At 35.2% G+C, this 26,374-nt stretch overlaps 1 protein-coding gene across 47 annotated transcripts in view; it reads left to right on the top strand.

Moving 5' to 3' along the window:
* Positions 1-24,189, top strand: part of LOC127495148 (NACHT, LRR and PYD domains-containing protein 12-like) — a 165,375-nt gene extending 141,186 nt beyond the window's left edge. For 22 of the 47 annotated variants that reach the window (XM_051861649.1, XM_051861647.1, XM_051861648.1 and 19 more), the window contains 5 exons: positions 2,446-2,622; positions 7,408-7,584; positions 14,270-14,446; positions 22,744-22,920; positions 23,502-24,189. In XM_051861649.1, the coding sequence (XP_051717609.1) occupies positions 2,446-2,622; positions 7,408-7,584; positions 14,270-14,446; positions 22,744-22,920; positions 23,502-23,544 (751 nt within the window). In that variant the 3' untranslated portion in view covers positions 23,545-24,189. The remainder of the gene's footprint in view (positions 1-2,445; positions 2,623-7,407; positions 7,585-14,269; positions 14,447-22,743; positions 22,921-23,501) is intronic. The other 25 variants (XM_051861694.1, XM_051861696.1, XM_051861684.1 and 22 more) reach the window with 11 other exon arrangements.
* Positions 24,190-26,374: the final 2,185 nt, after the last annotated feature.

The following is a 26,374-nucleotide window of genomic DNA, read 5'->3' as shown; positions in this document are numbered from 1 at the left end:
CCTTTTCAATTACTGATGACACAATAACTAACATCGTATCTAGTAAAGTTTATATTTTTTGTTCCAATTTTCCCGTCAGTTTTCTGTTACTTAAATCAGCATATTTGTATATGGCCCCTTAAATTGATTATCATGGCTTTTTATAACATTTATAAAGGCAATATTTTCCTAACCTTATTAAATGCAGGCTCTCATCTTTCACGTCATATTCTTTATCAATACATAAAATCGGATAATAAGTCACTATAAGGCTTTACACATCAAATGAAATCGGTATCAAACAAAATCTTTTTTTTCCATTGCAGAGGAAACAGATTCTGCATCAGAAGTGGCATTCAGATGTATTTACACAGACCTTATATATATATATATATATATACACACACACACACACACACACACACACACAGTGGCAAGAAAAAAGTATCCGAACCCCTTGAATAAACTGTTTTCTGCAGTAATTTGTCATAAAATGTGCTCTAATTCGTCACAATACAAACACAATGATCAGATCTGCAAAACGTTCAGGAGGGATTTTTGTCCATTCTTCTTTAATGGATACAAAGAAATCTCAAAGTGTTTAGGCATGAATTAAATGAGGATCAGATTACATTTTATGACAAGTTCATTCCAATGGGTTAACATAGGCATACTTTTTCCTGCCACTGTATAAATGAAATAATGTATATTTAGAATACTTATAAATATGAAATTAAACTGCCAGTAGGTGGCGGCAAGTGATTGTCTTTATGGGTGAGTCATTGAGTCATTCATTCAGCTGAATCATTCAAACGGCTGATTCATTTAAGAATCAAACTGAATGCCTGCGTCTCAATGTACATATACTATCCATCCTAAATAGTATGTAACATTAGTCATTTTCAATACTATTTAGGGCAGATAGGGTGGATAGTATGTACAATAGGACACAGGGAACGTCTTAAATGGGTAATTGAATCATTGAATCAGTCTAAACAAAGCTGTGTGTTAATCGGAGATGGGCAAAGGTTCTGGTATGATCTTTGGAACTGTTTTCGTTGGCCATAAACAGACAATATTGCATCAAAAATGTAAATCACTTATATTAACTACATGTTCATTGAATTGTATAACATGCAATTTCACATTTGCAAACGTGCTATTTGGGAAAACGTACTCGGTGTGTGATGATGCTTAACTGTATCATAGATAGGGAGTGAAGAGGAATTAGATTTATTTAAAATATTTTATAGCGTTTTACAAACCAGTACTTCTATCATAATGTTGCTTGATTAGTCAACTTAATTTTCCGTCCGCCATGTGAGGAGAGTCAGTCAGTTATGTTTTCTAATACGTCAGGGACGGAATGGTCCACAGAGCGCTGCGTGGCGCCATCTGCAGGACAAATATCAGCCAAGATGGAGGAACATCTGATCAGAGCTGTACACGGATACACATTTTTAAATAAATCTAGTAGCAGAGCTACTGCAAGTGATTTTCAGTGCTGGAAATCCGTATATCCTTTGCTGAAGAGCGCAGCTCATGGTTGCTTAGTAACAGCAGACATCACCGGAGCGCTTTGGAAAGGAGAAAGCGGCGCGGACGCGTTTTCCATGCGTTTTTAGACGCGACAACAGTCCTAAAAGAGTTCAAATGGTTCAAAGCACCAAATGCGAGTAGAATCAGCGCTGAAACTTGTTACTCACCGGAAACTTTTTTTTAATTTGTAACAATATTTCACAATATTACTGTTTTTCTGTATTTTTGATAAAATAAATGCAGCCTTGGTGAGCAAAAGAGATTTATTTCAAAATAATTAAGAATTGTTTCCAGACTTTTGGCAGGTACTTTAATAATAACAATTCTATTAATTTATTATATTATATAATATATTAATTGTTATCATGATTATTAAATGCTGCAGGACAATAGTATGTATTATTACAATATAAGATATATCTTTTAATGTGATAAAATATATATTTAAAAATAAGAAGTTCTGGGGGCGTGGCCAAATTTTCCTGCTCTTTTTATCTCTATCTGATCACACACATTTAAGATGATTGTGAGGTAGACTTGAGCTGAAAGAGGGGGGTTTTCATGACTCTTTAATGTTCATTACATTAACCTCTCCTGTTACAATTTTTCTAAATTTTTATGTGATTTTCAGTTTTAATTTGTTATATCAGTTTTTATATAATCTCTTAGAGTAACAGTAAAACTCACTGACATATTTAATTAATTGTTTAAAAAAGAGATATTGCACAAATTATGATCATACATGTAAATATATGTATTATTTCTGCTTGAATTTGACTGCAGGTGTGTTATGATAATGTTTTTTTCTCTGTTACACAGACCAAGATCATCTAACATGGTGATTTGAGTTTATGTTATTGGTTTCTCTTTGATAATGAAGTCTCTGTTGATCTGAGAGAGTGAAGAGTGTGTCATTGTTCTCTACAGGTTGATTAAGTGTGGTGTCACAGATGAAGGTTGTGCTGTTCTGGCTTCAGCTCTGAGATCAAACCCCTCCTCACACCTGAGAGAACTGAGTCTGTCTGTGAATAATCTAGGAGACTCTGGAGTGAAGATAGTCTCTGCTGTACTGGAGAATCCTCACTGTAAACTGGAGAAACTGTGGTAAGATCATACGTGACTCTCACATGAAACTGAGTCACTGAATTTTATAATTTCATTTATTCATAAAGTAACAAAATGGAATAGGGGAATTAAACTGTTATTACATTTAGGGCTGTCACTAACGATTATTTTGGTGATCAAGTAATCGGTTGATTATTTTCACAATTAATCAAGTAATCAGATATTTTTTGTGATAATAAAAATAGGCCTAAGCAAACAATGGCCTTTAACATGACTTAAAATACAAATATAATAACAATGGGCCAATAATATCTGGATCAAAAGCAAGTAACCATATGGTTTTATAAAACAACACTTTTAAAATACATAGTATAATATACATTGTATAAACAATTATATTATGTATTATAACAAACGCCTGTAGAGGGCGCCAACGGCCTGATGATTGTTGTTGTCCCACTTTACATCAAGTCAAGTACTTTATTGTCATTGTGTAACACAACGAAATTTATGTTGTGCCAACCTCAAAGTGCAATAAGAAGACAATACAAATGACTAACAACATCTAATTACAATAGTTAAAAACATGACATAGTTATTAATAAATAATTAAATAAGTGATATCATACAATAGATAATGCTATAAAAAATAAGCCATTAACTAAGACAGTAATTTAAAATATAGCAGCATAAATGTTCTTGTTGAACTTATTGAGCAGTAACTTATTGTACTTGGTCTGGGAGATAGAGTTCAACAAAGTTATTGCTGAGGGGAAAAAACTGTTTTTCAGTCTGTTCGTGCGTACACGGATTGATTGAAAGCGTCTTCCATATGGGAGGAGCTGAAACAAATTGTGACAGGGATGAGTGATATCCTTATCTATATTATTGGCCCTTTTTAAACAGTGAGTTTTATAAAGATGTTCAAGAGATGGTAAATCAGTGCCAACAATATCCTGTGCTGTTTTCACAACCTGCTGCAGGGCTTTTTTGGCAGCTTTAGTACAGCTGCCATACCAGGCTGTCATACAGTTAGTCAAGATGCTCTCTGTGGTACATCTGTAGAAGTTGACTAACAGCTTCTGAGGAAGGTTAGCTCTCCTTAGCTTTCTCATAAAGTAAAGGCGTTGTTGTGCTTTGCCTATCAAACATGCGGTATTGTCACCCCAGGAGAGATCCTCTGTAATGGTAACTCCCAGAAACTTGTGGCTGGTGGTTCTCTCTACAATGTCATCTTTAATATTCACAGGACTGTGGGTGATCTTTTTAGTGGTCCTAAAATCCACAATAATTTCTTTGGTCTTTTTGATGTTTAAGACCAGGTTGTTGATGTCACACCACGCTGTCAGGTTCTGAACCTCCTCCCTATATGCAAATTCATTATTGTTTGATATAAGCCCAATGACAGTCGTATCATCTGCAAATTTAACTAGAATGTTCGATTCGTGGATAGCTTGACAGTCATGGGTGAAAAGTGCATAAAGAAGGGGGATCAGCACACATCCTTGTGGCACACCAGTGCTCAAAGTTAAGGTAGAGGATGTATGCTTGTCCAACCGCACTGACTGAGGGCGGTTGGTAAGAAAATCCAGTAACCAGCTACATATGGAAGGGGTTAGTCCTAATACATGGAGTTTGTTGATCAGTTGACTTGGTACGATGGTGTTAAATGCCGAACTGTAATCAACAAAGAGCATCCTGACATAAGTGTTGGACTTTTCCAGATGTGAAAGGGCAGCATGCATGGCTGTACAGATGGCATCCTCAGTCGATCTATTTGCCCGATAGGCAAATTGATGTTTATCTAGATCATCTGGTACAGAGTCTTTGATGTGAGTGATTACTAGCCTTTCAAAACATTTTGCAATAACAGGAGTGAGAGCAATCGGTCGATAATCGTTGAGGCATGTTACCATGTTTTTTTTTAAACAGGCACAATGGTCGTGGTTTTTAGGCACATAGGAAATTTACATAAGGAGGGGGAGAGGTTGAAAATGTTTGTAAACACTTCTGGCAGTTGGTAGGCGCAGGCCTGTAACACACGTCCATGTACACCATCAGGACCAGCTGCTTTCCTTGTGTTGATGTTGTTAAGCGCTTGACGTACCTCCTGTGTATGGAGAACAAGGGGGTGTGAATTTCCTGTCAGTTTGAAGTGAACTGGAAATTGATTATTGTCCTTTTCAAACCGAGCAAAGAAGCTGTTAAGTTCCTCTGCAAGATAAGCATTATTATTTGATGATAAATGTTGTATGTCATTCTTCTTATTATAATCGGTGATTGCCCGAATGCCTTGCCACATTCACCGTGGATTAGAGTTATTGCTGAAATCCTCTTCAATCCACTGTTTATACTTTAATTTTGCAGACCTGATGCCACTCTTAAGGCTAGCTCGGGCAACTTTGTAAGCAGAGATATCTCCTGATTTAAAGGCTGTGTCCCTTGCCCTGATCAGCTGTTTGACTTCATTATCCATCCATGGTTTCTCACATTGTGCCTCATTTATGAAATGAACGTACGACAGAAAACGGTGCATACGGCCGTTTCCACGCGTAACTTGCCATTTATCAATATGGACGTGAGCGGTCTACGATCAAATTTTTTGAGTTATCCTGAACTTACATGCAGCATTGTAAATCTGGTGGAGAATTGTAATGAGAGCATTTTGATAATTTAGATTATTTTCCTGATAACAACTGAAGCTCATTAGTCGATCATAAACCGTTAAGATTAGAATGTCAAATTAAAATGAAATTAGAATAGATGGGTGTTTGTGACCCATTAAAAATACCATAAAATAATGTTTTTTTTTCCAGGGGTTTAGCTTTACATGCGCAAATAGCCGCATAAACAACAGAACATGAGGATTCACACATCGTCACATCACACACCTGCAGTATGGAGGACCAAACCTGCAAAAACAATAAATATATAAATACACAAATAAGTCCATAAATAAATAAATCCACAAAATGATGCATAAATAAATAAATAAATAAATGTGCAAATTAATACATAAATCCTCATATTCCTGCATAAATAATTACATAAATAATTGAATGTGTGAGGATATAAATAAGTAAATAAATAAAACAAATGTTAGGGGAAATAAAAAAAAAAAAAAAAATGTTAAAGGAAACACTAAACTCAAAGTTGACTTTTTTTCCTTTTAACCGTTTATTTATTATTGAATGTAGCTTCATATTTATTTTTCCTTGGCACAACATGCTAATGAGAGGCTGTCAATCAAGAAGGCGGTCTCTATGCCTCCATTGGCTGATCGTTGTAAAAGAGCCATTGGCTGACACTGTTGAAAATAGTAGTCTGACAGACCCAATGACTGATCATTGGAGTTTTTTTCTCGCGTGGCGCCATCTGCAGGACAAAGATCAGCCAAGATGGAGGAATATCTGATCAGAGCTGTACACGGATACACATTTTAAATAAATCTAGTAGCAGAGCTACTGCAAGTGATTTTCAGTGCTGGAAATCCGTATATCCTTTGCTGAAACTACCGCGTTGTCATGGAGAGCGCAGCTCATGGTTGCTTAGTAACAGCAGACGCCACCGGAGCGCTTTGGAAAGGAGAAAGTGGCGCGGACGCGTTTTCCATGCGTTTTTAGACGCGACAACAGTCCTAAAAGGGTTCAAATGGTTCAAAGCACCAAATACGAGTAGAATCAGCGCTGAAACTTGTTACTCACTGGTAACTTTTTTTATGAATGTTGGTGAGAATTTACCAACCTCACGCGGGCAGGGCTTTTATACTTCGAGAACGGACACTGACTGCACTAGTGATATAAAACACAGTTCTGTTAAGAGCAATACTTTTAAAAAGGTAGCCTAACATTTTTCTGACAAACAAATCGCTCCCAAATCAGAAGCAGCACAGTAATTACTGACACAGTAAAGGGTAGGCTATTTAAATAAAAGACGAACGAAAAATAAATGAACGAACGGTAATAAATATTGAACACGCCGTCCCAGTAAAATCTTTTTAGTTTTAACAAGCTCCTATATTTCGCAGTAGATAATAATGGGTAAAAAGGCTATTACATTTTGTTTCTATGTCAAAGCAGCGCAGCTTAACCCAAAATACGAGTTCATGCAGTTGTGCGCTTCAGACAGAGAATACTCCAGTTGCGGGGAACACATTAGTAGGCTAAGAAGCAAATATATTTATTAAGTATAACAAGGTTGGGTTCCTTAAACTCTCCATCATATTAAAAACGGCTAGGCTATGTAAGATAATTTTAAAAAAGAGTACTGTATTTCACTAGATTTTATAGTGTAAACATTCAAGCGCGAATGAGAACCCTTTCACGAGGGCGATGCCAGAAGTGCAAAAAAAACAAACAACAAAAAACCCCCACAAATATTCAAATCCCAAAATTGAAAATCGAATACCAACCTACCAAACGAATATTCTGGTCCAGCCCTAGAAAGAGGGAAGTTTCATGACTCTTTAATGTTCATTACATTAACCTCTCCTGTTACAATTTTTCCTGATTTTTATATGATATTCAGTTTTAATTTGTTATATCAGTTTTTATATAATCTCTTAGAGTAACAGTAAAACTCAGTGACATATTTAATTAATTGTTTAAAAAAAGAGGTAGTGCACAAATTATGATCATACATGTAAATATATGTATTATTCCTGCTTGAATTTGACTGCAGGTGTGTTATGATAATGTTTTTTTCTCTGTGACACAGACCAAGATCATCTAACATGGTGATTTGAGTTTATGTTATTGGTTTCTCTTTGATAATGAAGTCTCTGTTGATCTGAGAGAGTGAAGAGTGTGTCATTGTTCTCTACAGGTTGAATGATTGTGGTGTCACAGATGAAGGTTGTGCTGCTCTGGCTTCAGCTCTGAGATCAAACCCCTCCTCACACCTGAGAGATCTGAATTTGTCTGAGAATAATCTAGGAGACTCTGGAGTGAAGATAGTCTCTGCTGTACTGGAGAATCCTCACTGTAAACTGGAGAAACTGTGGTAAGATCATTTGTGACTCTCACATGAAACTGAGTCACTGAATTTTATAATTTCATTTATTCATGAAGTAACAAAATGGAATAGGGGAATTAAACTGTTATTACATTTAGGGCTGTCACTAACAATTATTTCAGTGATAAAGTAATCGGTCGATTATTTTGACAGTCAAGTAATTGAATATTTTTTGTGATAATAAAAATAGACCTAAGCAAAAAATGGCCTTTAACATGACTTAAAATACAAATATAATAACAATGGGGCAATAATATCTGGATCAAAAGCAAGTAATCATATTGTTTGATATAACAACACTTTTAAAATACATAATATAATATACAGTGTATAAACAATTATATTATGTATTATAACAAATGCCTGCAGAGGGCGCCAACGGCCTGATGATTGTTGTTGTCCCACTTTACATTAGATCAAATCTCTATTTAATATTGGCCAAACGACATTTAATTCAAATGTTCACTTAATGTTTGATATTTGGCAACTTCTTTATGACAGAAATCCTGCAGCCACTGTAATTTCTTGAACAAGAATATGTGGACATCAAAACATGCAAACTCAACTCAGAGATTAAACTTTTATTTTGAAATCGTGATGAACAGTTCACATATTTCAGAGATATTGACGTATTCTCCTGTGTTGGTGTAGGTTAATAAATGATTTACCTTACAAATCTGATGAAATGGCACACATTGGGCCTCATTTATGAAACGAACATACAACAGAAAACGGTGCGTACGGCCGTTTCCACACAAAACTTGCCATTTATTAATATGGACGTGAGCGGTCTACGATCAGTTTTTTTGAGTTGTCCTGAACTTGCATGCAGCATTGTAAATCTGGTGGAGAATTGTAATGAGAGCATTTTGATCATTTAGATTATTTTCCTGATAACAACTGAAGCTCATTAGTCGATCATAAACCGTTAAGATTAGAATGTCAAATTAAAATTAAATTAGAATAGAAGGGTGTTTGTGACCCATTAAAAATACCATAAAATAATGTTTTTTTCCAGGGGTTTAGCTTTACATGCGCAAATAGCCGCATAAACAACAGAACATGAGGATTCACACATCGTCACATCACACACCTGCAGTATGGAGGACCAAACCTGCAAAAACAATAAATATATAAATATGCAAATAAATAAGTCCATTAATAAATCCACAAAATGATACATATATAAATAAATAAATAAATGTGCTAATAAATACATAAATCCAGATATTCCTGCATAAATAATTGAGTGTGTGAGGATATAAATAAATAAAGAAATAAAACGAATGTTGGGGGAAATAAAAAAAAAAATGTTAAAGGAAACACTAAACTGAAAGTTGACTTTTTTTTTTTCTTTTTTCCTTTTAACCGTTTATTCATTTTGAATGCAGCTTCATATTTATTTTTCCTTGGCACAACATGCTAATGAGAGGGTGTCAATCAAAAAGAGCTCTGTGATAGTTTGATTACTGTTGAGGAAGTCTTAAATGCTGTCGCACATATTAAGGTTAATAAATCTCCTGGGGTCGATGGCCTCACGGCCGACTTTTATAAAACCTTTTCTGATCTTATTGCCCCCTTTCTTACAGAGGTTTATATAGAGAGTACAGAAAATCAATGTCTTCCACCTACTTTAACTCAAGGATTTATAACTTTGATTCCAAAACCAAAAAAAGACGCATTGCTGTTAGATAACTGGAGACCAATTTCTCTATTAAACAATGATTATAAGATCTTTGCCAACAGAATCAAGTCAGTCATGGATCCTCTTATAGATGAGGCACAAACTGGCTTCCTAAAGAAAAGACATATTTCCCTTGCTGTTCCTGTTTGCTCCTGTCTAACCCTGCCTGTACGACCACGCTCTTATTTAATAAAGCTTGCAAATGGATCCCCGCTCTGCCGACCCATCATTACAGTAACAAAACACATTATATTAGGAAATCTATAATATTGAATACTTATGAATCAGGTGGATTGAACTTCCTTGATTTCAGTACTCTAAATAATAATTTTAAAATTAATTGGATTAGACATTTTATTCTAAATCCAAATTGTCTTTGGAATTTTATACCCAGTTTTGTTTTCTCCAAAGTAGGTGGTCTTGAATTTCTCTTGATTTGCAACTACAAAATTGATAAAGTCCCTCTGATCTTATCTTGCTTTCACAAACAAATGTTGCGCTTGGTCCCTGTTATATAAGCATAACTTTCCACCCCATAGATATTTAATTTGGAACAATTACAATATATTATTTAAAAATAAATCCTTATTTTTTTGAAAGATGGTTCTTAGCAGGCATAATACGAGTGGATCAATTATTGAATCAAGAAGGCTTATTATTCACTTACTCTGAATTTCTAGATTTTCATAGAATTCCAGTGACACCAAGGGAATTCTCTATTGTCATGGATGCAATTCCCACAGGGGTCCTGGCATTATTCAGAGCTAATACCCAAACCAGTGTTGCTCCCTCTTCTTCATTTAATTTATTTGATACTGCAGTTGGGAAACTTTGTTTTGCCCCCGGAGTCTAAAATGTTAATAAAACTATTCGTTCTCTTCTTCAAAAAGATATTGTCACTAGGCCCATCTGTATTGTTTATTGGAATAGACTGGTGGGAGGTTTGTTATGGAAAGCCATCTGGACTTTACCAAACAAATACTTATTGGTAAATAAAATTAAGGAAATAACTTTTAAGATACTACCCAGTAAATAACTTTCTTGTGAAATTTAAAAATGATGATTTAAACTCTTCTTTTTGCAATACACTGGCTGAAACTTTGTTTCATTTGTTTTGGCATTGCGCTCATGTAAGAAAATTTTGGAAAGATTTGTCTAGATTTATTATTGACAACATTGACTCCACCTTTTCGTTGTGTTTAGAAAATGTTATATTTGGTTTTACTAATATCCCCCCAAATAAAAGAAAAGAATACTATATTATGAATTTAATTTTAATTTATGCTAAATTTCACATACATAAATGTAAGTACAGTAAAACTCATCCTTTGTTTTTGGTTCTTGAAAAAGAAATGCAAATATATATCAAGACTATTCTTCATTCACATAATAAGAAAGCAATTAAAACTGTTTCTATCTGTGAATCCTTTAATATATTTATATAATTTTACAGCCTCCCCCCGGCTGTCTGTTTTCTCTATGTGTATATGTATTGTAGTTTTGACTGTACATTGACTTTGTTTTGTTTGAAGTTCTATTAAAAAAAAAAAAAAAAAAATTCAAAGAAAATGGCGCAAGTTGTAATTCGTTGTCTAGTTTGCTACGGGATGTGGCAGATCAGCTGGAGAGTTGTAAGTTATTTTCACCTAATGTTATTCACATTATGCCGAAATATTTAAACTATTTTCCAGAAATAAAAACACGAAGCTGAAGCTACTTATGTGATCTCCACAGCATCATCGTCAAAGAGTCTGGAACCGTCGACGTCAGACGCCTAGAGTCAGACACCCAGTGGATGGTTGGTTAGAAGATTGTTGATAGCTAGCTATAACTTTAGCAAAATGACAAATAACGTTAATGCCGTAAATGTTTTAAATTGGGAGCACGGAGAAAACTTTATACGACGATCAGATGGTCTCATATTGTCCCATCCATCGTCATTGTTAACGTGGGTAGATGATATGAAGAAGTGGCCAGAGGAAACCTATGGGGACTGTCAGGAGTTGATGGAGCAGCATGTAGAGGGTGTAGATGAAGAAGACTGGAGTTATTTTAAATCAGTTTTGTTAAACGAGAGATAACTTTGTGATTTGTTTTAGAAAATGTTTAATTTAATACAAGTTTTATAAAATCGGTTGTAAGAGTGTTTGTTGTCATCAAGAAGCTAGAGAAACCTTTTACTGACCTTCATGTAGAGGTAATATTTCACCATTTAATTTTCATATGTAATAAACCAAGATTTAATTCATTTGCAAACTTGATATGACTTATTCCATTTAAATCAGAAGACTTAATTCCTTTGAGTTTTAAGGGGAATCTACAGTGCTCACAATATATGGTTTTAAAAATGACATCTTTCTCTCTTCTGACTGCTGTTATCAATCGCTCTCAATTTTTTCCCTCTTTTTGAAGTTTGTAAAAGTTTTTCTTTTGCTATTTGCGCAAATAAAAACAAAAAATATATTTAATGTAGTCTCTCATTCACCGCTATAAAAGTTTACCCAACTATGACGACTTCTGCTTCTGAGAAACACGAAAATGTGAAAAGGGTCTATTGAGGATTTTTTTAAATCAAGTACTCAAATTAAACGAGGAATCATGAAAGTCCTAATTACATTCATTAAAACAACACGTGGCAGGAGAGTCAGCTGACAGCGTCGATTGTCCTCCATTTGTTTTTCTTCTCAAGTCTCGTTTGATCTCGTGAGTCTCTGTGAGATCTCGTCTCGCTGAGAAATCGTTCCTACAGTCAACAGGTGTGTGGTCTCGCGGTCCGACTGAATCATCTAGTGTGTCCCAGGCCTAAATGAACTGTAGAAATCATATTTTTCTATGTTCAAGTGTTTGTTGAGTTGAGGTGATTGAGTGATTGATCTGTAAATGATTGAACACATGAGCTGCTCCTCAGTAAGGAGATACGATCAACATTTAAAGTCGGCATGAAATGATTCAAATTGCTTGATGGTTCAAATTGCGCAATGCCTTAAGCAGTTAACATCGAAAGCTCAGCCGAACAGCTGATCATAGCTGTACAGGGTGGTTTTTATTTCTCATCTCCATAAATATATCTAGTAGTAAAGCTAATGCAAGGGCTAGAAATCAATTTATCCTTTGCTGTAACTTACTAGAGCGCAGTTCATGGTTGGATAGCAACGACAGACGCCATGAGAGCGGAAGCGCTTTGGAAAGAAGGAGAAAGCGGTGCGGCCGCGCTTTCCACGCGTTTTTAGACGCGATATGTAAATGGCCCCAAATACGTCAGGGACGGAATGGTCCAGAGAGCGCTGTGCGGCGCCATCTGCAGGACAAAGATCAGCCAAGATGGAGGAATATCTGATCAGAGCTGTACACGGATACACATTTTTAAATAAATCTAGCAGCAGAGCTACTGCAAGTGATTTTCAGTGCTGGAAATCCGTATATCCTTTGCTGAAAGTACCGCGTCGTCATGGAGAGTGCAGCTCATAGTTGCTTAGTAACAGCAGACGCCACCGGAGCGCTTTGGAAAGGAGAAAGCGGCGCGGACGCGTTTTCCATGCGTTTTTAAACGCGACAACAGTCCTAAAAGAGTTCAAATGGTTCAAAGCACCAAATGCGAGTAGAATCAGCGCTGAAACTTGTTACTCACCGGAAACTCTTTTTATGAATGTTGGTGAGAATTTGAGATTACATAGTGCTGTCATAAAATTAACAACGGTTGTGATGTAATTACATAAATATAGGCTGTAGTCTGACGCGCTGCATGTTTGCTGTAACAGTACTGTGTTTTCAGTGTCGATTCACTGTAAATGCTGCTGCGTTTGTGACGCTTTAATTTGCATTTGGGAACGCAACATTCGTCATTAGAATCGTTTATAATTATGTTGTTGTTTACAAAGAGAAGTTTCAGTGTCACATGATCCTTCAGAAATGCTGATTTGCTGCTCAAGAAACATTCACTATTTATTATTATCAATGTTAAAAAGCAGTTTTTGCTGCCAAACATTTTTGTGGAAACAATGATACCATTCAAACATTTGTGGAAAGATTTAAAAAAGAGAAATTGATACTATAATTCATCATACATTAAAGTGATTAAAAAGTGAGAAGAGTGAAGACATTTAAAATGTTACAAAATTTCTATTTAATAAATGTAATATATTTGTTAAATGCACATACTGTAAATGCTGTTCATTGAACTTTCTCTTTTTCAAAGAATACTGAAAAATAAAATGTATCACCATTTCCAGAATAATATGAAGCAGCACAACTGTTTTCAACATTGATAATAATCAGAAATGTTTCTTGAGCATCAAATCGAATTTTAATGATTTCTGAAAGATCATGTGACACTGAAAACTGGAGTAATGATGCTGAAATTCTGCTTTGATCACAGGAATAAATTACACTTTATAATATATTAAAATAGAAAACTTTTTGTAAAATTTGTAACAATATTTCACAATATTACTGTTTTTCTTTTTATTATTACAATATGTGAAATATCTTTAAATGTGATAAAATAAATATATATTTTTTAAATAATGAGGGCGTGGCCAGATTTTCCTGCTCTTTTTATCTCTATCTGATCACACACATTTAAGATGATTGTGAGGTAGACTTGAGCTGAAAGAGGGGGGTTTCATGACTCTTTAATGTTCATTACATTAACCTCTCCTGTTACAATTTTTCTAGATTTTTATGTGATATTCAGTTTTAATTTGTTATATCAGTTTTTATATAATCTCTTAGAGTAACAGTAAAACTCACTGACATATTTAATTAATTGTTTAAAAAAGAGATATTGCACAAATTATGATCATACATGTAAATATATGTATTATTCCTGCTTGAATTTGACTGCAGGTGTGTTATGATAATGTTTTGTGCTCTGTGACACAGACCAAGATCATCTAACATGGTGATTTGAGTTTATGTTATTGGTTTCTCTTTGATAATGAAGTCTCTGTTGATCTGAGAGAGTAAAGAGTGTGTCATTGTTCTCTACAGGTTGAGTAAGTGTGGTGTCACAGATGAAGGTTGTGCTGCTCTGGCTTCAGCTCTGAGATCAAACCCCTCCTCACACCTGAGAGATCTGGATCTGTCTGAGAATAATCTAGGAGACTCTGGAGTGAAGACAGTCTCTGCTGTACTGGAGAATCCTCACTGTAAACTGGAGAAACTGTGGTAAGATCATATGTGACTCTCACATGAAACTGAGTCTCTGAATTTTATAATTTCATTTATTCATAAAGTAACAAAATGGAATAGGGGAATTAATCTGTTATTACATTTAGGGCTGTCACTAACGATTATTTTGGTGATCAAGTAATCGGTCGATTATTTTCACAATCAAGTAATCGGATAATTTTTGTGATAATAAAAATAGACCTAAGCAAACAATGGCCTTTAACATGACTTAAAATACAAATATAATAACAATGGGGCAATAATATCTGGATCAAAAGCAAGTAATCATATGGTTTGATATAACAACACTTTTAAAATACATAATATAATATACAGTGTATAAACAATTATATTATGTATTATAACAAATGCCTGCAGAGGGCGCCAACGGCCTGATGATTGTTGTTGTCCCACTTTACATCAGATCAAATCTGTATTTAATATTGGCCAAACGACATTTAATTCAAATGTTCACTTAATTTTTAATATTTGGCAACTTCTTGATGGCAGAAATGCTACAGCCACATCAAAACATGCAAACTCAACTCAGAGATTAAACTTTTATTTTGAAATCGTGATGAACAGTTCACATATTTCAGAGATATTGACGTATTCTCCTGTGTTGGTGTAGGTTGTAAGAAATGATTTACCTTACAAATCTGATGAAATGGCACACATTGGGCCTCATTTATGAAATGAACGTACGACAGAAAACGGTTCGTACGGCCATTTCCACACAAAACTTGGCATTTATCAATATGGACATGAACGTTTCTACGATCAGTTTTTTTGAGTTAGCATGAACTTACATGCAGCTAGTGTTGTAGTACTCGAGACCGGCCTTAAGACCAGTTTTTGAAGGTCTCGGTCTTGTCTTGGTCTCAAAGGACTCAGGATTTTATTTCAAGACCGGTCAAGACCACACCTGCGGGGATATCACTAAATTGCTGTTGCATTGTCTGATTTCTTTGTTAACATCATTAATTTGATTGGATGTAAAACTTACTGCTTCAAATGCCATCAGTAGCTTATTTCTAATTTCATTTATTTTGTTACTGTTGTGCCGGGTCAGAAATCAACAAGGGATTGTGTCAAAAATGTCACCAAAATTAATAAAAATGTCACCAAAATTCAAGATCTGATTGCAAAAAAGTACTTGTATAACATCTTTATTTATAATATAACATGATATAATTAAGCAATATCATAAGAAAGAGGTCTGTTTTCACAAATATGAGCACAATTGCAAACGTGATATTGATTTTTTTTTTTTTTTTAAACAAATGTTATAAACAATTTTCTTTTTAAAACATTATTCTCAACATTATTTATGCATTGGTAATTGTACCAATTCAGATGCAACTTCTGTTCCACCTCTGCAGTGTAAAGATGAATTTTGTTGTTAGTGATTTAACAGCTCTATATAGTGTCTTATTATTCTAATTGTAATTATTGATTAAAAAGAAGACATTTCTCAGGCAGTAAATGTGGATCTTTCAGATGAATTTGAGGAGTGCTAGTCTGGGCCCGGTTGCATGAAAGCCCTTAAGAAAACCCTTAGTTATGAGGTTAAGGGTACCCTTAGTGAAACATGGGTTGCAAAAAAAAAACCTTAAGGCTGTCACTAAGTATTTCCCTTAATTGCTTAAGTGTTCCCTTAAGATCTGTTATGAATTGCAACAAAGTCCTTAGTCATCATTTAGCCCTAAAAAAAATTAAGGGATCAAAACAGGTCCCTTAAGTCATCTGCTGAACTCAAACACAATGGATGATTTCATGTTAACTGAGGATGAGGAAGTACCGATGTGTATTTTTAGCGATCGAAATAAGCCTGTTGAAAATATGACGTGAAACAAGCGTGTGTTGTAAAAAATAAAATTGAATGAACACAGCGCTTTCATATTTTTATCACTTAGCTTTTTTTTTATCCTTGGTCCAGTTTGGTTTAGATTTATTTTTTAGCACACAGGACTAGGCATCGAGCCGTGATGCATATAGGTAAATAAAATAAATAGGACTACACGACATATATACATACACTCTAACACATTGTATTTGTTTTTTATAATATCTTTATTAAATCCAGTGATCGCGCAGGCGCCTCACACACACACACACACACACACACACACACACACAACATCAGGTCTATCGTTTATAACTTGACATTTCAGCCATTCATCATCAAATTAAAACGCAATCAGACAAACATAACAGTTACACTGCTCAAATGAAATGATCCGCTGTAAATCAGCGCCCAACCACACACATTTTTGTGCATGTGAAGGATGCTGTTTAATGAATAATAATTTAGTAACCAAAATGTTCCATGCAAATATAGAAACATATTCGGATTCTTGCCAAATGAGAGAGGTGAGCACATCAGTTTCACTTCAGCCTTTAAAAATAATTTTGGCTTGACTTTTGTTGTTTATAATGAATGCCACTATGACTATATAATTTATGTTTTATTTTATAGTTTAATATATAATTTTATAGCTTCTTTTTCATTCTTGTTCTGTTGAATACCGTAACTTAAATGATTTGTTGTGGAGGGAACTACAATAGGTCTATGGATGTTTTGTTTTATTTACCGCTATTAAATATACATATAAATTAATGTAATTGTTTGCAATAACAAGGTTAACGGGTGTTTTTGGATCAATTTCTCTTTCATGAGATTACTTCCTTTTCTTGGCCGGGTTACGTTTCTCCGTGTCGTAAACTGTAGGGGCGAGGCTTCTCAACCGTGAATTTTTAGGGGCGTGATATTTAAATGATGAGTGTTTTCAGCCGCCACATTTATCAACATACGATCATTCGTACGATAGGATATGATGCCAGCATATGAATGTTTGATAAATCACAGGTGAACCCTGTTGAAAGAGGAAAACTGCAATAGACCTTTATCACACTTCCTATATCCGGTAAGTGAAGCAGTGTATCGCTACTTCCGGTCCCATCGCAACTCAGTCAAACTAATGTCTGAATCCTCTCGCCGGTGTTACTGCAGCGATCCGGCTGCTCTAATTCTAAACAACGACATCCTCGCCTCAGTTTTCACGATTTCTCGACACGACAAGAACTGAGGAAAGCATGGGTGAGACTGATACGGCGGGATGAAGGTCCTTCTTTTAAAATAATATGTGGACGCTGGAGTACGTTCATGTGTAGTAGATGCATTTCCAAATTGAGAATGTTTACATCTCATATCTTCAACTTGCTGAAATGTTTCCTTCCAAATACATTTATTTCCCATCTAACCTGTCGCAGTCCAGTGCTCGTCTTCTCATTAACTGTGTTTTTCTCTTACTGATCATATTTCTTACCTGTTGAATTTACATTTATAAGTGAATTTGACTGATAAACACCCTTTATGAAAATGAACCATGGTTTTATTACAGTAAAAGGGTAGTAACCATGTTTTTTCACAGATTGATTATCATTTGTATTACCACCGTTTTACTACAAAATACCATGGTTAAAATATGGTTAGCAAGACCATGGTTAATTTGTGGTTACCATGGTTTAACTATAATAACCATGTTTTTTAGTTTTTTTTGTAGTAAAACCATGGTTAATTTTCATAAGAGCAGTTTTAAAATAGATGAATGAATGTGCGGTAACTGCCTTAAAGAAATTTAATGATGTTAAACATTTAATCAATTGTAAACAGTAACGGTTTGACAGTGTGAATACTTTGAATATTAATTAAGAATTTTGGCATGAATGTGTGAATTACATACAGTGAAATGATTTTCAATGAAAAATGACACAATGACTAAAATATTTAATACAAATGAATAAATATGTTGATTCTGATCTTCTTCTTCAGGTCTCTCACACTGCAGCGTCGCGGTCACTATTGGTTTAGACGAGCACACTGACATAAAAACTGCTGAAATAATCATGTATGTTTACGAGCCACGGCTTCTCAGATCAGCTTATGATGATTAAAACTACAAGTTCTGTTGAGTTTGGAAAATTCTGAACACATTAATCATAAGAATAGCTCTTCTCTCTCTGAAAATGTCTGGATTTTGAAATCATCCTGCAGATGCTCATTTTAAGAGGTGTTTATTCAACTAGGTGATAACAGCCCATTGAAAATATACATAACCGGAAGAATCGATACACTGCTTCGACGAGCACTTCCGGTAATCAATCCCGCTGTGATAAAGGTCTATTGATCCTTTTCACAGACTGTGATGACGCGTTTAACGGTCATCAATATTGTATATATTTAGTATTATATTACATTTGCATTAAATTACAAAAAAATGTTCCCTCTATTTTTTTCCCTCTTTTTGAAGGTTGTAAAAACACTATTATGGAGTTTTTCTTTTGCTATTTGTGCAAATAGAAACACAAAAAATATATTTAATGTAGTCTCTCATTCACCGCTATAAAAGTTTACCCAACTATGACGACTTCTGCTTCTGAGAAACACGGAAATGTGAAAAGGGTCTATTGAGGATTTTTTTAAATCAAGTACTCAAATTTAAACGAGGAATCATGAAAGTCCTAATTACATTCATTAAAACAACACGTGGCAGGAGAGTCAGCTGACAGCGTCGATTGTCCTCTATTTGTTTTTCTCAAGTCTCGTTTGATCTCGTGAGTCTCTGTGAGATCTCGTCTCGCTGTGAAATCGTTCCTACAATCAACAGGTGTGTGGTCTCGCGGTCCGACTGACGGTGTGTTCCAAACGGGATATATCGCCCTCCGAAGGGCACTTCAGAGTGAAAACAATCATGGCCGCCATATTGAAGGGTCGTTCCAAACCAAAGTGCTCAAAACTGGCCACTTCAAGGGGCCCTTCTGAATGAAGGATTCTGAAGGGTCCAACTGATGGACACTTCAGGCCCCCATGATCCTTTGCACAGGGAAGTTGTTTGACGTCCCAGAATGGGTACAGGAGGCTCGGAGTAAGATTTTACCTATAAATGTATGTATAGTATTTTTCTATACTACTGTAATATTTATACGAGCTAGATTTGGTACATTATTATGGTCAAAGCGACATTGTACTTTAACAAAAACACTTTACAGCTCCCTTTATCAGTCCATTCAAATGTTTCAAATACACAATATACGATATGCTGCGATAAACAAAAAAAAAATCAACTCTACTCATCATTTTTTGGGGGGGGTCAACCAGTGTACAAAATGTGCGACGAAGGCGCCTCCTTGATTGTCTCGTTAAGATGACACAGAAGTGCGTTCCAAAAAAAGAGTTTTTTTATTTCCCCTACACCCTTCATCCCTTCGAAGCGCTCACTCCGGAGGGTAAACCCTTTGAAGGGATTAGGGCATAGGGATGAGCCCTTCCGAATGGAACGCAGAGTGAATCATCTAGTGCAGTGACGCCTGCAGCCGTACAGCTGTATGCACTCCCTGTGCCTACCATGAGAGGGCACTAATTAATGCCGATTTGATTTTATTTATTATTTTTACATATTTTTAAAATTGATTATTAAAATCTATATGCGTACACGTGACATATTAAGAAAGCAAGAGATAATGAGAATAAATAAAGGTGTGTGTTTATGTGTTGTAAAGTCAAGTGTGTGTGTGTGTGTGTGTGTGTGCATGGTTGGCCGTGGGAGATATGGGTGAAAAGAAATCTGATTGGCTAGTTTAGTTTTGTTGCTTTTTCCACACATGAAAAATAACATTACAGATAATGTTTAAAAACAGGCTCAAAATGAGTAAACGCTCTAAAAAAAACTAAATTCGATGGGAAAATTTGCAAAAAGGCCTAAAACTATTGAGCAGGGATGGAGAAATGAAGACTCTTAAAGTCATCATGAAATCAAAATTGACCCTATTTACTTTGTTAGTGCATATTACTAGTCTTGTGGTGAACAATTAATCCGTGCAAGTTAATACACAGAAAAAGATTGTTTGTCGTGGTAATCTTTAATCAAAACCTGAAAAGTTACTTCCGGTCTGAAATGGCGTTCCTTCTCTGATGACGTCAGTTTGACGGCTTGGGTTGAAAATGTTTAAACCTCTCCCCTCCGACCGTTAGTCTGCTATGAGCGAGAGATGGAGAGGAGGAGCGCTAAAGTAAAACCCTGCCCTCTGTTCAATATTCCCTTTCACTTGGAAATACGTCACAACGCTGGAGAAAAGTCGCTTGCAACTTCCGGTTCACGGGGACTTTAAACCTTTGAAGCTTTTTTTTTTCTAAATGTTTTGGGAAAAGTTTGTTTTATTATTATATTACTATTATTATTATGATTGCAAACATTACAAAGATGACATTAATGATACACAGTTTTGTATAGAGTACACAACATGTATCAACAATATGTACAATGTCATCTGAACATACAGAACAAAAAAAAGAAACAACAATAATTGCTAAAAGAAGAAGATAAAAAAACATGAGGGTAAGATATTAATTTATATTTCAGTTAGAGTGTACAAATTAAAGTCATTACAAATTGAGGTTGTTCTTCTTGCTGTCTTATTTACAGAGGATGAAATAGTATCAAGATACATTTTAAATTCTTAAAAAAGAAATAAACAAGAAAAATTAGTTTGTTGTTGGTGAAATTTAATTTATGGATATAGAATTTGCCAAGAAAATAAATTTAATTTATAACAAAACAAGATTTGTTTTTATTAGAATCAGAATCAAAGTGTCCAAAAATAATATCTTTAAAAGTTACAGATATATCTTGTTGGATATTATCTTTAATAAATGTTTCAATATCTTTCCATAGTTGTTCAGTATAGAAACATGACCAAAATAAATGATAGACAGTTTCTGTGTGAACTTGGCAAAATGAGCATCTTGTATCAATATTGGTTTTATATTTAATCATAAAATATTTAACAGGGTAAAATTTATTTATTATTTTGAAAGACACTTCTTTTACTTTATTGGTGAGAAAATATTTCTGTTGTAAAGACCAAATCTTTTTCCACTTTTAAATAAATTATTCCAGTAAAAAAAATGCAGGCGATATTGAGATAATATCTTCAAGAAACAGGTATCTAACTTTATTGTTATCTGTTTTTTTTTTTTTTTTGTTTCGGGAAAAGTTTCAAAGCATCAAGAGTGTCGAAAACAGCGCCATCTTGTGGCAGGTCAGATTTACAGCAGCCATAAACCTGAGAGCGCAGCTCCGCTGTTTTATCCATTAAACACAAATAAAAGCCTGACGACGATAAATGTGTTTAGTTTTCTGATCATATATTTCACACATTAAAGTGTGACAATACATTAAATGTAACAACAAAAACAATAATTATAATAATACTAATAATACCTACTGAGTTGTTTGAGGAAAGTAAATTATATTATTGTTATTATACTGTTTATATGACAGAACATATGATAAAGGCTACAGGATTATATGTTTAACATGTTAGTAAATGGACTTCCATATACCTGTAGAGTGTAGAAATCATATTTTTCTATGTTCAAGTGTTTGTTGAGTTGAGGTGATTGAGTGATTGATCTGTAAATGATTGAACACATGAGCTGCTCCTCAGTAAGGAGATTCGATCAACATTTAACACTCTTTACTTTAAACACACTCAATCTAGTGTTGTCAGTTTCTTACCTGAATACTACTGTTAGACCTACCTGAAAAAATAAAGCAGTCCATTTCATTTCTATCTTTATTCTATTGTATTTATTTGTGTTATTGTTAATTTGTTCTTATTTCATTACTATATTCTTGTCTCTTTTAATTCAATTTACCATTTGAAATCAAGCTTGTGCTGTGTGTGTAAACTACTGCTACAAAAACAAGTTAGCAAAATATTTGTGAGATAATTGTAATGGTGATTGATCAATGTTTAAAATCTTTATCATATAAAGTGTCTGTCTTCAGAAGAGTTTTTGATTGGCTAGACTTTCAATAGATGGACAAAAAAGAAATAATATTAAAAATATATTATATGACAGTATATACAGTGTTTTTCCCCGTGGTGTCGAAAATGTTATCGAATATCGAGACTTTTCAAGGTATCGTATCGAAGTTATGAATTCCAGTATCGTGACAACACTAGTCAGGACTTTGATACATGAAGAACGAGAACAAGAATCATTAATGACCATCACATCCATCTCTTTTCTGTGATCATCTTTACATGTTATTTAATGTGATATAAATCATTTGTTATATAAGTTTATATAAGCTTTCCCTCTCACACAAACACACACAAATAACATGGTAAATCTCACATTAAACATGGTGATCTGTGCTTTTTAAAATAATGACGTCTGTTGATCTGATCTGAGAGAGTGAAGAGTGTGTCATTGTTCTCTACAGGTTGAGGAAGTGTGGTGTCACAGATGAAGGTTGTGCTGCTCTGGCTTCAGCTCTGAGATCAAACCCCTCCTCACACCTGAGAGAACTGGGTCTGTATGAGAATAATCTAACACACTCAGAAGTGAAGCTGCTGAATGATCTGAAGGATGATCCACATTATAAACTGGAGAAACTATGGTAACAGTAGTTTTTAACAATTTTCTTCATCATATTTTCATTTAAAGTTCAAATGGCTGTTTTACTCACTAGAAATAAAGGAAATTGTACCAGGTTCAGTAACTCCACGTGTGTGTGAACATTTTGTCTGAGATCATCAGATAATGAGTCTCAAATTCAGCTTCAGTTTCTGAAGGTCTCTGAACTTTAAACTCTGTTTAATATGAGTTTAATTCTGCTCATATTGTTGTGACTGATTGTATAAATAATATTAATGTTATTTTCAGATTTTCTCCTTTAACTGTCTCTATGTGTGTGATAATCTGAGATTTGGGTTGTTGTTATTAACTGATATTAAATTTGTAGTGGAGTGTAATGATCATTTCTGCTGGTTCTGGATCAGCTGTCCGTTGTGTGAAAGTGACCTTTCATGACCTTTTGATTTTGTAAAGTGACTTTGAGCATCAGATAGAAGCAATATTATCATGTTTGAGAATGAATGAATATAGCTGATCTAGTCAGTGCTAAGTTTTCTCATGAAAAGAAGTGACAAATGTAATATCTCATACTGCATATGTGACTGTTTGTGTGTTTTATTTTAGGTATCAGATGATCTCTGAGTCTGATCTTCTGATGATCATCTGATGGTGAATAAGGATCCACTACAGAGACTCACAGTCAACAGAATCAACAGAGACTGAAGATACAGTGACTTCACTGTTATAAATTAAGACTTCATTTAGATTTCAATGATCCTCTGACAGACATGATGAAGGCGGCAGTGAAACACCTTTTATTTCAGAGCAGCAAATTACAGTTTCTCGTTCATAGATTAACCATTTTATTTGTATAAAGGCACAGTATGAACTCAAAAAAGTTAGTTTTGTTACAGAGAAAATATAGAGCCTGAATATGTTTGTTTGTGTTGTACCAGCAGAGGGAGACAAAGACTAATGAAAGATTAATTTTTCATAATTATGAAAAGAAAAAAAAAAAACGTTCAAGCTCACTTTTGGAAAACAAATAATGGAAGCTTGAGTGTATACATCATGTTTTTAATAATAGTTGTATTATATTTGTATTAATGTATTAAAGGGGTCATGTGATGCGTTTTCATGTTTTCTCTTTCTTTAGTCTGTTATGTATCTGTTTGTGCATGTATAAGATCTGCAAAGTTACAAAGCTCAAAGTCTCCTACAAAAAGATTTATTCTCTCTAATCTCTGGTACACACTGTATGATTCTGGGCTGTCCCAGACGAAAGATGATCATAAAAACCACAATTACCAAAGTTCGATTCATCTTGCTCTGTTTGTTTACCACTAGTGCATGTTTGTGGGCGTGGTCTGTAAACCCCTCCCCCTCACTTCCTAATGGACTCACTGCAGAACCGCTGGTCGGGCCTGAGCACAGGTGAGACTCACACACACACACACACACACACACACATCATCATCATCTGACCATCATCTCTGCTTCCACAGAAACCAGCAGAGCTCACATGACTTGTTCACACTCAACCGCCAGTCTTCCACAGTCATTCAGTGCAAATGGCTGTTATTGTGTGTGTGTGTGTGTGTGTGTGTGTGTGTGTGTGTGTGTGTGTGTGTGTGTGTTCACCTTCTCCAAGGTCTGTGTGGTTTGTCCATCTGTGTCATACTGGGGGATTTAAGTCCGATCCGTCTGTCTGCATCTGCAAACTGCTGACAGACACACGGCAGATTAACAGAGAGACAGACAGGCGAGACGATCAAACGCTGATGCTGAGGTGTTTAAAAGACCAGAGAGACACATCTGCATGTTTGTCCAGTTACAGTAAACCACTGAAGTTGGTCACCATCTAATCAAAAGGGAACATATTGTAGTGTTTATTATGAATGATTTATCTGTGATTGTTTTAAATTCATGATCCTGGTAATCTTGAATCAGAATAAAAGCAACTTCTCTTCTCTGATGATGAGGGCGGGGCAACCTGTCACTCACATGAGATCCACCAATAGCAAACCACAACCATCCAATCAATTCCCCACAGACAAAATCAAGCCCCGCCCTACATTTGTTCTTGTTCGAGAAGCAGTTTCACTCAGATATACGGCACAAATGGGTAAGAAAAAAAGTGCAACTTCCCTTTCATGCCGACTTTAAAGGCCAAATTAAATTAAATCCATTCTGTGCTATCGTGTCTCTGGACCGGAGCTACGGCGGTTCGTGTGACACTAACATGAAACCAGAATTCATTCGCCCCAATGGAAATCATATTTACACTCTGAATTGTTCCCTGTCCTCTATATAGTGCACTGTCTGAATCGTTCCCTATCCCCTATATAGTGCACTGTCTGAATCGTTCCCTATCCCCTATATAGTGCACTGTCTGAATCATTCCCTATCCCCTATATAGTGCACTGTCAGAATCATTCCCTATCCCCTATATAGTGTACTGTCTGAATCGTTCCCTATCCCCTATATAGTGTACTGTCTGATTGTTCCCTGTCCCCTATATAGTGTACTGTCTGAATCGTTCCCTATCCCCTATATAGTGTACTGTCAGAATCATTCCCTGTCCCCTATATAGTGTACTGTCTGAATCGTTCTCTATCCCCTATATAGTGTACTGTCTGATCGTTCCTTGTCCCCTTTATAGTGTACTGTCAGAATTATTCCCCATCCCCTATATAGTGCACTGTTTGATCGTTCCCTATCCCCTATATAGTGCACTGTCTGATCGTTCCTTGTCCCCTATATAGTGCACTGTCTGAATCATTCCCCATCCCCTATATAGTGCACTGTCTGATCGTTCCCTGTCCCCTATATAGTGCACTGTCTGAATCATTCCCCATCCCCTATATAGTGCACTCATTGTTCCACATCCCCTATATAGCGCACTATGTGCCATTCACCATGTAGAAAATAGTAAATGTGTGAACAAATGTCTGGTTTCAGCCGCAGCTTCAGTGTCTGTTTATAATGTAGTGGGCGGGGCTTCAGATACTAAAGAGCATTTGATTGGACAGAAAATCTGATGAGAAGCTGAAATGCAGAGTGATGTCATCAAAATCATTAATCCATATTGGCGGAAGTGAGAGACTAAGTTTTGAAAGCTTATATCCTCTAAATGTGAATTTTGTCATTGTTTTGGAGAGCTTATTGATAACATTAAGGCTAACATATTCACACTAAAGAACTTTAAGAGATCTACTAGTTACACACATTAGGATATCATCACTAACTGGAGATGAAAATGTAGTTTGTGTTTAAGTGTAAGAGTGTGTGTGCTTGTGTGTTTAGTGTAGGGCATGATAGAGATTAACCTTGTACACACACACACACACACACACACACACACACACACTTAGTTTTCATTTCAGTGTAGGACATTTAATAAAGTAGAATGTGGCTCATGTACTAGCGAGCGCCATTTTAGTACTATTTATATACTATTATTAGTATTAGTATGTACTGATATGTTGAATTAGTTT

Source organism: Ctenopharyngodon idella, chromosome 15, assembly GCF_019924925.1.
Source record: "Ctenopharyngodon idella isolate HZGC_01 chromosome 15, HZGC01, whole genome shotgun sequence".
Classification (NCBI taxonomy): domain Eukaryota; kingdom Metazoa; phylum Chordata; class Actinopteri; order Cypriniformes; family Xenocyprididae; genus Ctenopharyngodon; species Ctenopharyngodon idella.
This window is presented reverse-complemented; position numbering and strand designations above follow the sequence as displayed.